This window comes from Cyprinus carpio, chromosome B16 (genome assembly GCF_018340385.1).
Source record: "Cyprinus carpio isolate SPL01 chromosome B16, ASM1834038v1, whole genome shotgun sequence".
NCBI classification, from domain to species: Eukaryota; Metazoa; Chordata; class Actinopteri; order Cypriniformes; family Cyprinidae; genus Cyprinus; species Cyprinus carpio.
Genome location: NC_056612.1, coordinates 5,432,208 through 5,446,621, shown reverse-complemented (window position 1 = coordinate 5,446,621; position 14,414 = coordinate 5,432,208). Strand labels below are relative to the sequence as shown.

The 14,414-nt window shown below is 38.6% G+C and overlaps 1 protein-coding gene across 5 annotated transcripts; it reads left to right on the top strand.

The window, feature by feature from the left end:
* Nucleotides 1-458: 458 nt before the first annotated feature.
* Nucleotides 459-14,338, top strand: LOC109048509 (dual specificity protein kinase Ttk-like). Of its 5 annotated transcripts, none has more exons than XM_042740426.1 (25): nt 459-604; nt 1,140-1,236; nt 1,497-1,719; nt 1,985-2,091; nt 2,183-2,326; nt 2,549-2,645; nt 3,156-3,237; nt 3,322-3,431; nt 5,283-5,379; nt 5,507-5,612; nt 5,766-5,985; nt 6,064-6,170; nt 6,521-6,664; nt 7,538-7,677; nt 7,775-7,905; nt 7,988-8,117; nt 9,653-9,745; nt 9,819-9,976; nt 10,055-10,206; nt 11,251-11,375; nt 11,459-11,530; nt 11,619-11,795; nt 13,453-13,543; nt 13,649-13,731; nt 13,909-14,338. In XM_042740426.1, the coding sequence occupies exons 2-25, from the start codon at nt 1,149-1,151 to the stop codon at nt 13,990-13,992; spliced, it is 2,961 nt and encodes a 986-aa protein (XP_042596360.1). In that variant the 5' UTR covers nt 459-604; nt 1,140-1,148; the 3' UTR covers nt 13,993-14,338. The 5 variants fall into 5 exon arrangements, with proteins under 5 accessions (XP_042596360.1, XP_042596359.1, XP_042596358.1 ...); XM_042740425.1 differs by having other exon boundaries at nt 13,646-13,731; XM_042740424.1 differs by having other exon boundaries at nt 3,138-3,237.
* The last annotated feature ends 76 nt before the right edge of the window (nt 14,339-14,414 follow it).

Here is a 14,414-nt window from a genome sequence, read left to right as displayed (position 1 = left end):
TCAGTGTTTAAAAACTACATTTAAATGGATTGAATCAAGCTTATTTTATGGTACGTATGTGTAACTCTACATAATAATAATAATAATAATAATATTAATTATATAAAAAATGCTTTATATTGTCCACATCTCATTTAAACTGAAAAACAGCCTGTCATTATATTAATTCCAGTTTTTTTTTAATATCCTATCAGTTCTACACATCTTTACATCTACATAGGAAGTATTGAACTACTAGTCTAAAACATGAATTCTGTTATTATATATGACACGTTTTGTTACGTCATCCGCGGTTCTTTATTTATTTATTTATTTATTTAATTCAAAAATAGGACATACAGCAGGAAAACAACATCTTCTGTACATCAATAAAGTCTATGGACAGTCATCCGCGGTTCTCCAAATCTCTCCGAGAGAAGGAATGACGAATGAAAGTAAGAAGCTGCCGGGAAGCCCCGCCCCTTAAATGCGAACTGGTCACGTGAAATACAAATGGACCAATAGGAACGCGCGTCTTGGCGGAAGTCGCGGATTTTGAAACGGTTTTTCAACAAAACATACGATCGATCCCAGCGTCACATTTACCTGCTTTCTCCCTCTCTCTGTAAGTATACTGCTTTAAAATACTCTGTAACATCTTCCAAAATGCAAACGATGCGATTTAGTGCGTCACTGTTTAGATTGGCAATGCTTAAATTAAAAATACACGATTGTCAACGAGGAATTTTCTGCTGTGAAGTGAGTTTAGCCGGATGGCTAACTGAAGTTAGCAAGAATCCGGCCACGGTGGATCTGTTAGCTTAATAATCTCAGCAAGTTAACAAATATCCCGTCATATGATACATCTGATGAGAGTTAAGCTCTAACGTTAGTTAGGTGGATAAACAACTAGCTCAGATGCTGAAAGGGCCCCAGACATTTACATTCAGGTTAAGTTAGTGTAATATCATCAAAACAAGCTTTGAATGTTGTCTTGGCAAAGCCTGGGCCTAACGTTAGCTGTTTAGGTTTGTGCACTTTAAATATATTTTAGGACCTATTAAGAATTAAGTGTTCTGTGAGACATGGACTGAACTATTCTGTCATCTTTCCAGAGAGGTCATTGCAGTACAGTAACTGAAGTGTGTTGTGTTGTTCAGTGTGCAGAGATGGATGAAGAAGAGAGCACAGAGCGACAGATGCAGATCGCCATGCTGTGTCAGCGGCTGGCCAAGATGAAGAAGTTATACACCGATGGTAAGAACTTCCAGATTTGGGTTATACATACACTAACTCGTATCCCGCACTTTGATAAATCAGGGAACTCCAGACCTGGGAATGTTACGGAAATGCATACAATCTTGAAAAGACACGAGCATTCCCGTAGCTCCGATATAAATGTTTGTCTGAAATCTTAATCTTCTAGTGATCAATCTCTGAAACAGTCCTGATGCAGTAATCAGTCCTGTGTTGTTAGTCGAGCAGAGCAGAACATCTTCATCTTTTCTTCCGCACAGATGATACAGACTACATCAACAAGGCCATCAGCTCGAACTCACCAGACACCTGCCGGACGCTCCTGACCAGTCTGGAGAGGAAGGGCAATCCTCAGACGGACCCCGGCCTGCTCTCTAAACTCATCGACGGCTACACGCTTGTCTTCTCCAGCATGCCGCTGGGCAAGTACGGTCAGAGTGAGAGCTACGCCAAGATGCTGGTCAGATTTGCAGAGTTAAAAGCGTAAGTCTCTGTTTCACTGCGATTCGAAGTGATTTCTAACAGTCTTGCATCATCATGGAAATTCTGTAAATAATGATCTATACAGAATAGTTCACCTAAGTTAATATCACTATTATATGCTACTTTTTTATCCATTATGAAATATACTTAATATGCTTTGAAATCTTGTGAGGGGGAGAAAACAAACAGATTTTAGGTGAACTTTATTAAATCAACTGCTAAATATTTGAATGCATTATTTAATTTAGTTTCTCTTTGTCAACAGCATCCAAGATGTAAATGATGCACAGGCTAGTTTTGACATCGCGAGATCCCACTGTAAGGATTTTGCCTTTGTTCACATTGCTTATGCTCAGTTTGAGCTTTTGCAAGGTAAGGAGACTTCAAAATCTAAGGCATGTAATCAGAGATGTTTGCTGATTGAGAAGAGCACAAAGTCATTGGTTGCTTTCATTCTCTCCAGGGAACATTAAGAAGTGCACTTCGATTCTTCAGAAGGCTTTTGAAATGAATGCTAAACCCAGGCGCGTTCTGGAGGCTGCCGTGAGGAATCTCAACGCAGGCAAAGGCCAGCTCCTCTCGCATGAAGATAAGGAGAACTTAACAGGTTAGTTCACATCATGTCGGCTACTGAAAAGTGAAAAAATTAGTAAAAAAAAACGTGACAGTAGAGAGTCAGTAATAGAGGTTGGAACTTGGAACAACATGAGGGTGCATAAATCATAATTTGAAGGTTTTCTGTAAATGTGTTCGTTATATTTTATTGAAATCATTTAATGTATACATTTTGCTTTTCATTAATTAAACGCGTCTTTTAAATGCCTTGTAGTGTCTGCACATGACGATGCACACGAGTCTGTGAGAAGCGGCTCCAGAAGATCTGATGGAGCATGTGACCCGCAGAGCAGCAGCACTTTTCACCTCGGGTATGATGAGTCCTGTTCTTTCATCGGGAATTCATGACAAGTTTGCAGGGCAGATCAAATCAAGCAAATATATTGAATATCATTAAAGGCTAAGACTAACCACATATAGTTCAAAAAATAAGGTTAGGTCAGTACAATTGTTTTCTTTTCTTCAGAAAGGATGCATTAAATTAATCAAAAGTAACATTTATAATGTTACAAAAGATTTCTATTTGAAAAAAATTATGAAGTATGAAGCAGCGTGACTGTTTTCGGCATTGATGATAATAATAATCAGGAATGTTTCTTGAGCAGAAAACCAGCAATTTATTTGCTTTATGCTCACATAGAAGTTATTTTAAATTGTAATAGTATTTCACAACATTACTGTATTTTTGAACGAGTAGCCCCAGGCTTGGTGAGCAGAAGAGTGATTCAAAAAATCCACCACAAACTTTAAACCGTTTTATATATAGCCCTAATGCACAGTATTTACAGTCTGTTGTGTGTAAGGAATATTCTGCATTCCAGGAGTGATCAGAAGTTCAGTCCACCAGAGAACATGAACATGCCTGTGTGGAGAGCTGGGTCACAACAAAGAAGAACAGCCACGGTAAGAGGAGAGAGGACGCCAGTCCATCAGCAAACCACACTCCAGAGTGGAAATTGATGTGTTTGCTTGTGCTCCTTGCTGCAGGCAGAAAGAGTTCCCATGGTGCCTCTCTCTATCCCTGAAAACGAGAGCAGTGACTGGGACGGTGCTCAGAGACCAGAAGCTCCTGCTGCACACGGCAGTGGTTTCTCCAGGTGAGAGATGGGGACCTGTGCAGGGCCGAAAATAAATCTCAGTCATTTGAGTTACACTGAACAAAATTATAAACGCAACAATTTTCTTTTTGCTCCCTTTTCTCATGAGCTGAACTCAGAGATCTAAGACTTTTTTTATGTACACAAAAGGCCTATTTCTCTCAAATATTGTTCACAAATCTGTCTAAATCTGTGTTAGTGAGCCGAGATAATCCATCCACCTCACAGGTGTGGCGTATCAAGATGCTGATTAGACAGCATGATTATTGCACAGGTGTGCCTTAGGCTGTCCACAATAAAAGGCCACTCTAATAATGTGCAGTTTTATCACACAGTACAATGCCACAGATGTTGCAAGTTTTGAGGGAGCGTGCAATTGGCATGCTGACTGCAGGAATGTCTACCAGAGCTGTTGCCCGTGAACTGAATGTTCGTTTCTCTACCATAAGCTGTCTCCAAAGGCATTTCAGAGAATTTGGCAGTACATCCAACCGGCCTCACAACCACAGACCACGTGTAACCACACCAGCCCAGGACCTCCACATCCAGCATCTTCACCTCCAAGATCGTCTGAGACCAGCCACCCAGACAGCTGCTGCAACAATCGGTTTGCATAACCAAAGAATTTCTGCACAAACTGTCAGAAACCGTCTCAGGGAAGCTCACCTGTATGCTCGTCGTCCTCATTGGGGTCTCGACCTGACTGTAGTTCATTCTCATAACCGACTTGAGTGGGCAATGCTCACATTGGTTGGCGTCTGGGACTTTGGAGAGGTGTTCTCTTCACAGATGAATCCCAGTTTTCACTGTACAGGGCAGATGGCAGACAGCGTGTATGGCATTGAGTGGGTGAGCGGTTTGCTGATGTCAGTGTTGTGGATCGAGTGGCCCATGGTGGCGGGGTTATGGTATGGACAGGCGTATGTTATGGACAATGAACAGAGGTGCATTTTATTGATGGCATTTTGAATGCACAGAGATACCGTGATGAGATCCTGAGGCCCATTGTTTTGCCATTCATCTACGACCATCACCTCATATTGCAGCATGATAATGCACGGCCCCATGTTGCAAGGATCTGTACACAATTCCTGGAAGCTGAAAACATCCCAGTTCTTGCATGGCCAGCACACTCACCGGACATGTCACCCACTGAGCATGTTTGGGATGCTCTGGATTGGCGTATACGACAGCGTGTTCCACTTCCTGCCAATATCCAGCAACTTTACACAGCCATTGAAGAGGAGTGGACCAACATCCCACAATCAACAACCTGATCAGCTCTATGTGAAGGAGATTTGACCCCCCAATACAGTAAAACTGCACATTTTAGAGTGGTCTTTTATTGTGGCCAGCCTAAGGCACACCTGTGCAATAATCATGCTGTCTAATCAGCATCTTGATATGCCACACCTGTGAGGTGGATGGATTATCTCGGCTCACTAACACAGATTTAGACAGGTTTGTGAACAATATTTGAGAGAAATAGGCCTTTTGTGTTCATAGAAAAAGTCTTAGATCTTTGAGTTCAGCTCATGAAAAATGGGAGCGAAAACAAAAGTGTTGCGTTTATAATTTTGTTTAGTGTAGTTAAGCACTCCAGGTATTTTTATGGATTTTCATATTTTCCTACAAGAAGCATGACCAACGTGAAATGCGTAAATACAAGAGAACAAAACGTTAGGTTTACAAATACTTCTAATATATGTATTTTACAAGTACAATATTATTGCAACAGCGATTTGTTTAATTAAACATTCTTTTCATTAATAGCAGTAATAATGTAAAAGTGTTTAACTGTTTGAATTTCTTTCGATTTGAAATCAAGCTTTAATGTTTGATTTTCTCCAGGCAAACAAGCGGTTCAAACATCCGCTCCACGCTCCCCATGTGTTCCTCTAAGAAAGGCACTCCAGATGGGGACTCCTACAGTCTATTAAACCTGAAGGTATGAGTGTCTTCCGGCCTTAAAATCAGCAGTTCTGAGAGTTGTGAGTCATAGCTACAACATTCAGCAAGTAAACGTTCACTATGTAAAGCTAATAATCCTGACTAGTGTTGTTCTGTTTGTTCAGCCTCCTGTGATCAGTCCAGATCATCTGAGAGGAAACACTGAAGAGGGTGACACCATCACAGCGCTCCTGCGAAGAGCAGAAAGAAGAGAAACGACTCGAACGGAAGGTCATTCTTAACTAATATTATATCAATTTTAGTCTGTTTTTTATTTTTTTTTATTTTATTTTTTTTACCCAAAACTATCGTAGGATGTTGGGTTTGCTTAAGTAACTATTTGTTGCAGTGCACTCTTTTCTGATATATTTAATTCTTTCATAGAAACCACTGATATCCAGCAGCTCATCAGCACAAACTCTCCTGAAAGCTGTCAGATCTTCCTGAAAAACCTGGAGAAGAGAGGAGACCCTGGTTCAGACGCGGCCTTTCTCTCCAAACTCCTGGACTGCTACTCTAAAGTGTTCGCCAGGTTTCCTTTGGCAAAGCACTGCAAAACGGAAAGCTATGCTCGTATGCTGGTGCGATATGCGGAGCTGAAAGGGTGAGTCAGGTGGATTGCACTAAGTCTCATGTCAGCAGCTGATAATCTTGAGTGATTTATTCTTGGCCACCTCGACAGGATTGAAGATCCAGAAGACGCTCCAGATCATTTCAGTATTGCCAGATCGCACAGTAAAGCTTTTGCTTTTGTGCATATCGCACACGCTCAGTTTGAGCTCTCTCAAGGTAATGCATGACATTTGTTGGTTTAGTAAGAATATAGTACATTAAAAAAAAACCATGCACTCAAAAATAGACCACTCAAGTCTTTTAGCTTTGAGGTCATCGCTTAGAATATTCACTTGTTGAATTCAGCATCTTGTTTTTATTCTGAGAAGATGTAGCAAATATATGGGTGGGTGCATCTGAATTTTATTTTATTTAATCTAATGCTGTCTGTTCGTTCTGTCCACAAAGTATTTGATTGTGGCAGGCTCATAACTGTGACATCAGAAATGTGAAGTGTCATTTCTTTGGCTTATTAACAGTAAAGGTGTGTTCAATGCCTGTATAAACACATTTTGATAATCTCTCAGGTAACTCTAGGAAGAGTAATCTGATTCTTCAGAAAGCGCTGAGCTCAAACGCACGGCCGGTTGAACTGCTGCGGACCGCCATCAGAAATCTCAACTCTGGTAAAACTCATCTGCTTCCTGCGGAGCATGAAGACAACGCTGCAGGTTAGTCTCAGACTCTTCTGTTAAAGAAGCCATTTTTCCCCCTCTGAGGTGCACGTTAGAGCTGTCTTTATTTTTATTTTGTTTTTGCTGTGAGCTCCAAAATACTTAAAAATCATTTTTACATTGAAATCCTATTCGTCAAGTGTCGGGACTGAATGTATTGCTGTGGAGTTAAAATGAAGAGACAACATAATGTTTTTTTTTTTTTTTTTTTAAATGCATAGAATAATACTTCCATAATTTATTGAAATCATACTATATGTGACCCTGGACCACAAGGTCCAGGCTGTGCGTCATAAGGGTCCATTTTTTTTTTCTGAAAGATGAATAAATCTCTCCATTGATGTGTGGTTTGTTAGGAGGACAATATTTGTCTGAGATACAACTATTTGAAAATCTGGAATCTGAGGGTGCAAAAAAATCAAAATACTGAGAAAATCACCTTTAAAGTTGTCCAAATGAAGTTCTTAGCAATGCATATTACTAATCAAAAATTAAGTTTTATTATATTTACATTTAAGAGTTCATTATTATGATTGTTTTTAATGATACATTTAGTCTGTGTACACATGCAGACTGACATCTTTTCAGTGTCTTTCTTTCTTTGAAGTTGAAACATTTTGGTCTTTCACATTTTTGTCTTAAACCCCCCCACCCCCCTTATTTATTTATTTTTTAATATATAAAGTTAAGGATGATTGTTACATAGTAATGCAACCCTAACCCTACACCTAATGAGACATTTAGCATTTTTAGCATTGTTTTGTTTTTATAAAAAAACAAACAAACATTGAGTTCCTTTGACTGTCTTCTAGAGTTAATGTGAAAAATGGTTGTACAAAAGAATAATGATACTCATGTTTGGTTTTGCAGAAAATGTGGAAGCACTAAGTAACAGAAAGGAAGAAGAAACTCCAGCGAAGGCTCCTGAGGAGCAGCAAAAGCCTCTTGCCAAGGAGACTTCATCCGAATGGAAGATCCCTGCTCTCATCAACAGACACGCGTCTCCGGAGGTCTGGTTACAGCTCACACTTTTGTGTTTGATATTTGAAATCAGAATGATTAGAGTGGGACTGGTTCATGATCGGTCTGTTTTGTGACTCCGTTCAGGATCATAAAGCTCCCGCAGTCCCTGTTTCCTCTTCATCCTCACTTCATGCTTTGAGAACACCTGCTCCTCCCAGAACACACCCCTCTCTCAGCTGTCAGACGCCCAACTACAAAGACCCCAATGCAAACAGGTAAAAACACAGCAGAGCTCGTGAATCAGACGTGGCCTTCATGCCTTCAGCTCAGCCATGCTCTCCCTTTGTTCTTCCGTAGTTTTGTCACTCCTGTGGTGAAGCAGCGGCCAGTGGTTGTGTCCGTTCCATCGACGGCTCAGAAGATGGGTCACGCTCCGCTGCCCTGCACCCCTCAGAGCCGGGTGTCCTGTGTCCCGCAGCCGTCACAGGTGAAGACATCACGTACATCAGGAACATGAGACAGACAGAGAAATGCATGATAGAGAGAAACAAAGCAGAGCAGATTAGGAAGTGTTTTATGTGTGTTTATATCATCAAAGCAGGGTTATTGTTGTTTTATAAAAACATTTTCCATTAAAAACAAGCATGAATTGAAATAATATTAAATATTAAAAACGTACACTTATTTAATTTCAGCTTGTTGCCGAGACTGAATTTCTCATTTTAGTTCAATTTAAGTTGATGTACTAAAAAAACTAAAACTAAATTAGCTTACTAAAAGAAATCCAATAAAAATGACAAAAAAAGGAAAAATACTAAAACTTTAACTGAAATGACAAGAAAACAGGAAAAAATAAGAAATTAAAATCTAATTCAAAATATTAAGAAAAACCAGGTTTATCAGAGATACTAAAATAACACTTTCTTAAAATCAATGTGATATGCCATGAGTAAATAATTACATTTTCTTTGTGAGCTGCTCTTTTCAGAGACCTCAAAATCTGTTTCCCCGCTGCATTTACTAATATTTTATGAGATATTTATATTATATTGCTTGCATTTTTTTCTGAATGCACTTTGACAGGGCATTCAATGTAGAAACACGTATGCTTGCATAATTGTGTATTTATGACGGTTACAAACGGGGATCCCGATGCATCTGAACCTGGACGACCTTCATTTTATTTCTGAATGAAAATGGCTAGTAGTTTGAACTTTACAGAGTTTGCATAATATGAAAGATCGATAATCCGTAATTCAGTTTTTATTTCTTAAAATGATCATTCTTGATAGCAGGAATTAAATGTTAGCTAGTAATTCTTGATTATAGTTCTTTATACCAAAAAATGACATCAGCTTTCAGCACTATTAACAACCGTTACACTTGATATCTGTAAAAGTTATATTTTACATTGATGTCATACCTTTGTAAGCTGATTTAAAATTTGCATGCCTGTTTGTCTGGACATTAATTTTTAATATCAGTTTTCACTTGTTAAAAATAGCAAATTAATAAAATCACAAAAGATAAAAACCTAAAAATTAACAATTAAATTGATAAAATGGCCTTATTAATAGTAACAGCAACAATGACAGATAACAGAAATTTATGTTGCTGAAAAATGAGAATTCTTTCTCATGATTCGTGTAAAACTGAAATTTGAACTAGTAAGAAATTATCGAAAATGCAGTTACAGATATCAAGAATTACACTTCTTACTGTTTCAAATTCAGTTGGTGTTAAGAATTAATATTTCTGAAAGTGATTGATTTTTGTTATTTTTGATTTCAATCATTCACATTTTTAGTAGTGGAAATGCAATCAATGATATTAAAAATATTTGTTTTTTTACTAGTAAAAAATCCATTCCTGATATTAAGAATTAACACGATATCATTATATCTGGGAATGATTCAAAATCAAATCTGACTTGATCCATCAAGAATTGATTGGATCGTGAAAAGTGGCTGCTGGAGTGTGAAATGTTAATTAAATGAACAGACTGTGATCTTTCTCTCTCAGACCCCTACCTCCGCTTTCTCAAACGAATCCATCACAATCAAGGGCAAACAGTTCTTCATTTTCAAGATGATTGGCAGAGGCGGCTCCAGTAAGGTATGAAATAAGACACATTCTCTGTATCCTTTTGCTTTTCCTTTGATCCAGAAATAATTCTGTTTGTATGCAGGTCTATCAGGTGTTTGACCAAAAGAAGCACGTGTATGCTTTGAAGTATGTGAATCTAGAGGAGGCCGACGCTCAGGCCGTGGAAAGCTACAAGAATGAGATCGAGCACTTGAATCATCTTCAGCAGTACAGTGACCAGATCATTAAACTCTATGACTAGTAAGTGTGTTGTGCTCGGAAACGCTGCACTAGCTGTTCTGTGTGCTCCTGATCACATGACTTCCTGTTGGCCTGCAGTGAGATCACCAGCAGCTACATCTACATGCTGATGGAGTGCGGTCACCTGGATCTCAACACCTGGCTGCGCAACCGCAAGTCCGTCAACCCTCTGGACAGGAAGTGCTACTGGAGGAACATGCTGGAGGCTGTGCACACCATCCACAAACACGGTGACCTTTCATCATGCATCATTTGAACAAAGCATCCTGGGGGGGTATTCCAGAAAGCAGGTTAAGTGACACACCTGGGTTTGTTTAAGGCATTGGTCTCAAACTCAGTTCCTGGAGGGAGAGCTCCAACCCTAATCAAACACACAGAATGCAATCTTGTGTTTACATGTGATACAGGACTAAGGAACGGAAAAGCACACAGCATCTTGAGAAGATCTGAACATGCGTGGTCAAAGATTCTTACATAGTAGACTGCAAAACAACTATAGTTTAAGTGTAGAGACAGCTTTGAGTTTATAACAGGAGTGATTTATAGTGTTTCTGCCAGACTTTGATGTTAATGTCTAAAATAGAGACTTGCAAGGGCCCTAACATTGGGATTGACTTTATTTTCCAGTACAAATATCTAAAACATCTTAAATCAAGATACATATACTTGAGAAGCAAAATGACTTAAGATGTGAAGTCGTGTTTTCTGACAAGAAAAATAATATCAAAATAAAGTTATTCTAAAAACAAAAAAAAAAAAAAATAATAATTATATATTTATACTCTTACCAAAATTACAGATTATTTTTTTAAACCAACTTTTAAAAAATTTTACACATTTAAAAAAAAAAAAATTTATATATTCAGAAATCAAAAAACAAAAGACGAAAATTGCAGGAATTTCATTCTAAAATATTTCTGACTTGTTTTCTTCACCGGTAAAATTATCGAAATATTCTTAAATCAAGACGTGTTCACTTTTGAAGCAAAGCAACATGTTGCTGCTTGTTTTCTGAAACATATCAAAATTGAGTTTATGCTTTAAGAAGAATAAACTTGTTTTCCATTTTATTTATTTATTGATTTTTACCCAACGTGTTTTTTATTTTTTTCTCATGTAGTAAAAAAATAAGAATGTTTAGATATTTGTACATAAAAAAAAAAAATTTTTAAATACTTATACAATAAAAAAAATAAATTACCACTTAATCTAGACCAGTTTATTTATGTACGTCTCTGTTTAAATGATGAATTTCTTTATTTTTGTCATTCGAGGTATCGTCCACAGTGATTTAAAGCCAGCTAATTTTGTGATTGTGGATGCGTCGCTGAAACTGATCGACTTTGGGATCGCTAACCGTATCCAGCCTGACGTGACCAGCATCATGAAGGACTCACAGGTTGGGACAGGACTCTACGGTTATAGAAGTTACATTTCTAGCCTGATCCGTGTTGATTTTCTCGTTCTTATAACATCCGTCAGGTGGGGACTCTGAACTACATGCCACCAGAGGCTATCAAAGACACGTCCTCCAATGGGAAGCCAGGGTCAAAGGTGAGAAGACTTCCTAATTTAGTGCCGGATCTCCTGTTAATATACTCCTTTCAGGAAGTGTGTATAACGGTACGATCCCATCGTTCAGATCAGTGCTAAAGGCGACGTGTGGTCTCTGGGATGTATCCTGTACTGCATGACTTACGGAAAGACTCCGTTCCAGAACATCACCAATCAGATCAGCAAGATCCACGCCATCATAGACCCGTCCCACGAGATCGACTTCCCCGATGTCCCAGAGAAGGACCTGCTGGATGTGCTGAAGGTGCGCAGGATGTTTGGCTGTGCTGATCAGTCGTATAATAACTAGGGATGTGCACGATGATTAATTTGACTGTCGTTTAAACGGAAGTTTTGTATCCGACTTATCTAGAAGCAAGAAACCCCCAAAAGATGGTAAAAAAAAAACGTTGTGCGTGTATATGTAATAGCCTGCATTTGAAATACTTAATCTATGAATCACACTGATAAATCCCTCAATGAGTTCTGCTAAAAATAGGTCACAATTATGCCGTACTCTTGCCTCGCGTTATCATCATTTAATATTAGGCGGACGTTAAAAAGAAAAAAGGAGAAAAAATAGAAGAGACTCAATGTCAGCCAATGCTTATTTATTAAAATCAGCTGGGGAAATGCAGAGCAATGAAAATCAGTCAGTAGCCTGACAGAATTCTTCATCTTCATATAACGTTAGCCAACATATTAAAACAAGACAAAAACAACAGGGAATTTTATCAAGGAATAGCATTACAACGGCTTTTAAAAACATACTTCGTCATGTAGACTATATCATCTAAAAACAAAACGAACAAAAAGAAAGACAGGACCTGAGGCGGTTAGGGTTTCCATCCAAAGTTGAGAATTTAACTTATGCGCAAAATTGTAATATCACATAAAACACTGTTTCCATCCAACACATCAAAGAGAACAAAATCATCACTTCCTGTTAAACTGGCACTAAATATCAGTAAGAAAACTAGGAGAACTGAATATAATAATTTTCATATATGATAAATGACTTGCGCCTCACAGCGAGCAGACGAAACACAATAAATGATGTCATTGCTTTCGGAGGCGGATGCATGCTGCTGTTTGGGAATGGGAAATACTTTGAGGACAGACTTTGCTCAGGCATTTCAGAATGACCATAACAACATTTCAGATGCTGTCCACTGCTAGTCAAGTTATCACACCTCATAGCGCAAAGACAAATATTTTTTATATGCGCTTAGAGGAATTTATTAGCAAAATGCATTTCCAGCTCCCATTATTCACATTAATCCTTTTTCGCACAAGTCAAAAACCACCTCAAGCGAGCGTAAAACTTTTTTTGCGAATTAAGGGATTTTTATTCTAAATTTGGCGCTTCTCATTCGATACTTCAAAATGCGCATTAAAACAGGGTGATGGAAACATAACACCACACATTACACAAAAAACCTTTAACTATTCTCCAAACTAGACGGCTACGTGCCTGTATTGAATATGATTATGCATCACTCCAGTAGAGATCCAATCTGACATCACACAGTTCACACAAAACTTTTCAGTTTTCTTCTAATTCAGAATAATCCCACACCTTGCTCGTCTTTCGCGTGGTCACGTTTGAGCTCGCCACAACTGACACGAAGAAAACTCATGCGAGGCATGCAATAAAAATGTTGTTTACATCCCGAAACGCTTTTAAAAATAATGTATTATTTTTCAAATGTTTTAAATGTAACAATGGGAATTTGATAGTAACATAAAATGATGGTAATTTTAATGATAATCAAGGTTTTTTTTTCTTTTTCTGTCGTGTAATGACTATTGTTTTCAGTGTCGACTAGTAGGGGCTGTACCGTTTAGTCCACTAGACCCGCACATCCCTAATAATAACTCCTACAGTTTCATATGTAGTGCTCACCGTCTCTCTGTTTCAGAGGTGTTTGGTACGCAATCCTAGAGAGAGGATTTCCATATCAGAGCTCCTGGATCATCCGTACCTGCAGCTGCAACCGCAACCCGAGCCAGGTACAGACTACAGTCTGCTTTCACTGAAAGCAATCACAAATCTAAAGGTGTATGAAACTGAATATGAATCTGATGGTGACTGTTATATCACCGTCACTTCAGCAGAAGCGTGTGCCGGTGATTTGAAGAGGATCCTCAATGAGCTGGCGGCTCTTCAGTCTCCCAACAGCATCGCCAGAGCTGCCAGTGTAAGTGAAGATCACCAGTGCTCAACAGAGAGAAGGCATGAAGTAGATTGTGTGCAACAGGTTTAACAGCAAAGTTTTGATCGTGTTTATCATTTTGCATATCAGATATGATGCAGTAGGCTTTTTAAGGTTGAAAAAAATAAATATTAAAATGTTGTTTTTAACATCTTGCTGCAGAACCTGGCCAGGATGTGCAACAGCGGGAGGAAGTTAGATGTCTCTGAATGTGTGAAGACATCCAGTCAGACGCTGTGGAAATGACGAGGATGGAGATGACTCAGAACCACTGTTACGCTCAGGACTCGCACCTTAAACAAGCTGTCAGTCAAAACAGCTTCCTTCTAGATGCTTTCAACAAATGCATGTTGTTTGTCTATTTCTCCCTATTTCTGATTTTATTTGACTACTAGATAAGTGCACATGACATACACATACCCTGTCAGGTAGACTGCAGATGTGCTATTCTTTTCTAACATACAATGCTGTTTTCTTGGATGTAACTTTTCACAGCTCTCTCATCATTCAGTGTATTGTCTTGATACCGTTTCATCAGAATGCATGATTGCTTTTCTGTGATCGTCAGTCGATTAAAATACTTTTTACAGTTTGTGTTCATGAGATATTATTGAAGGCTCCTCCCAGAATAAAATAATGTGCTTCCTGTGTGATGATGTCATCCAGGA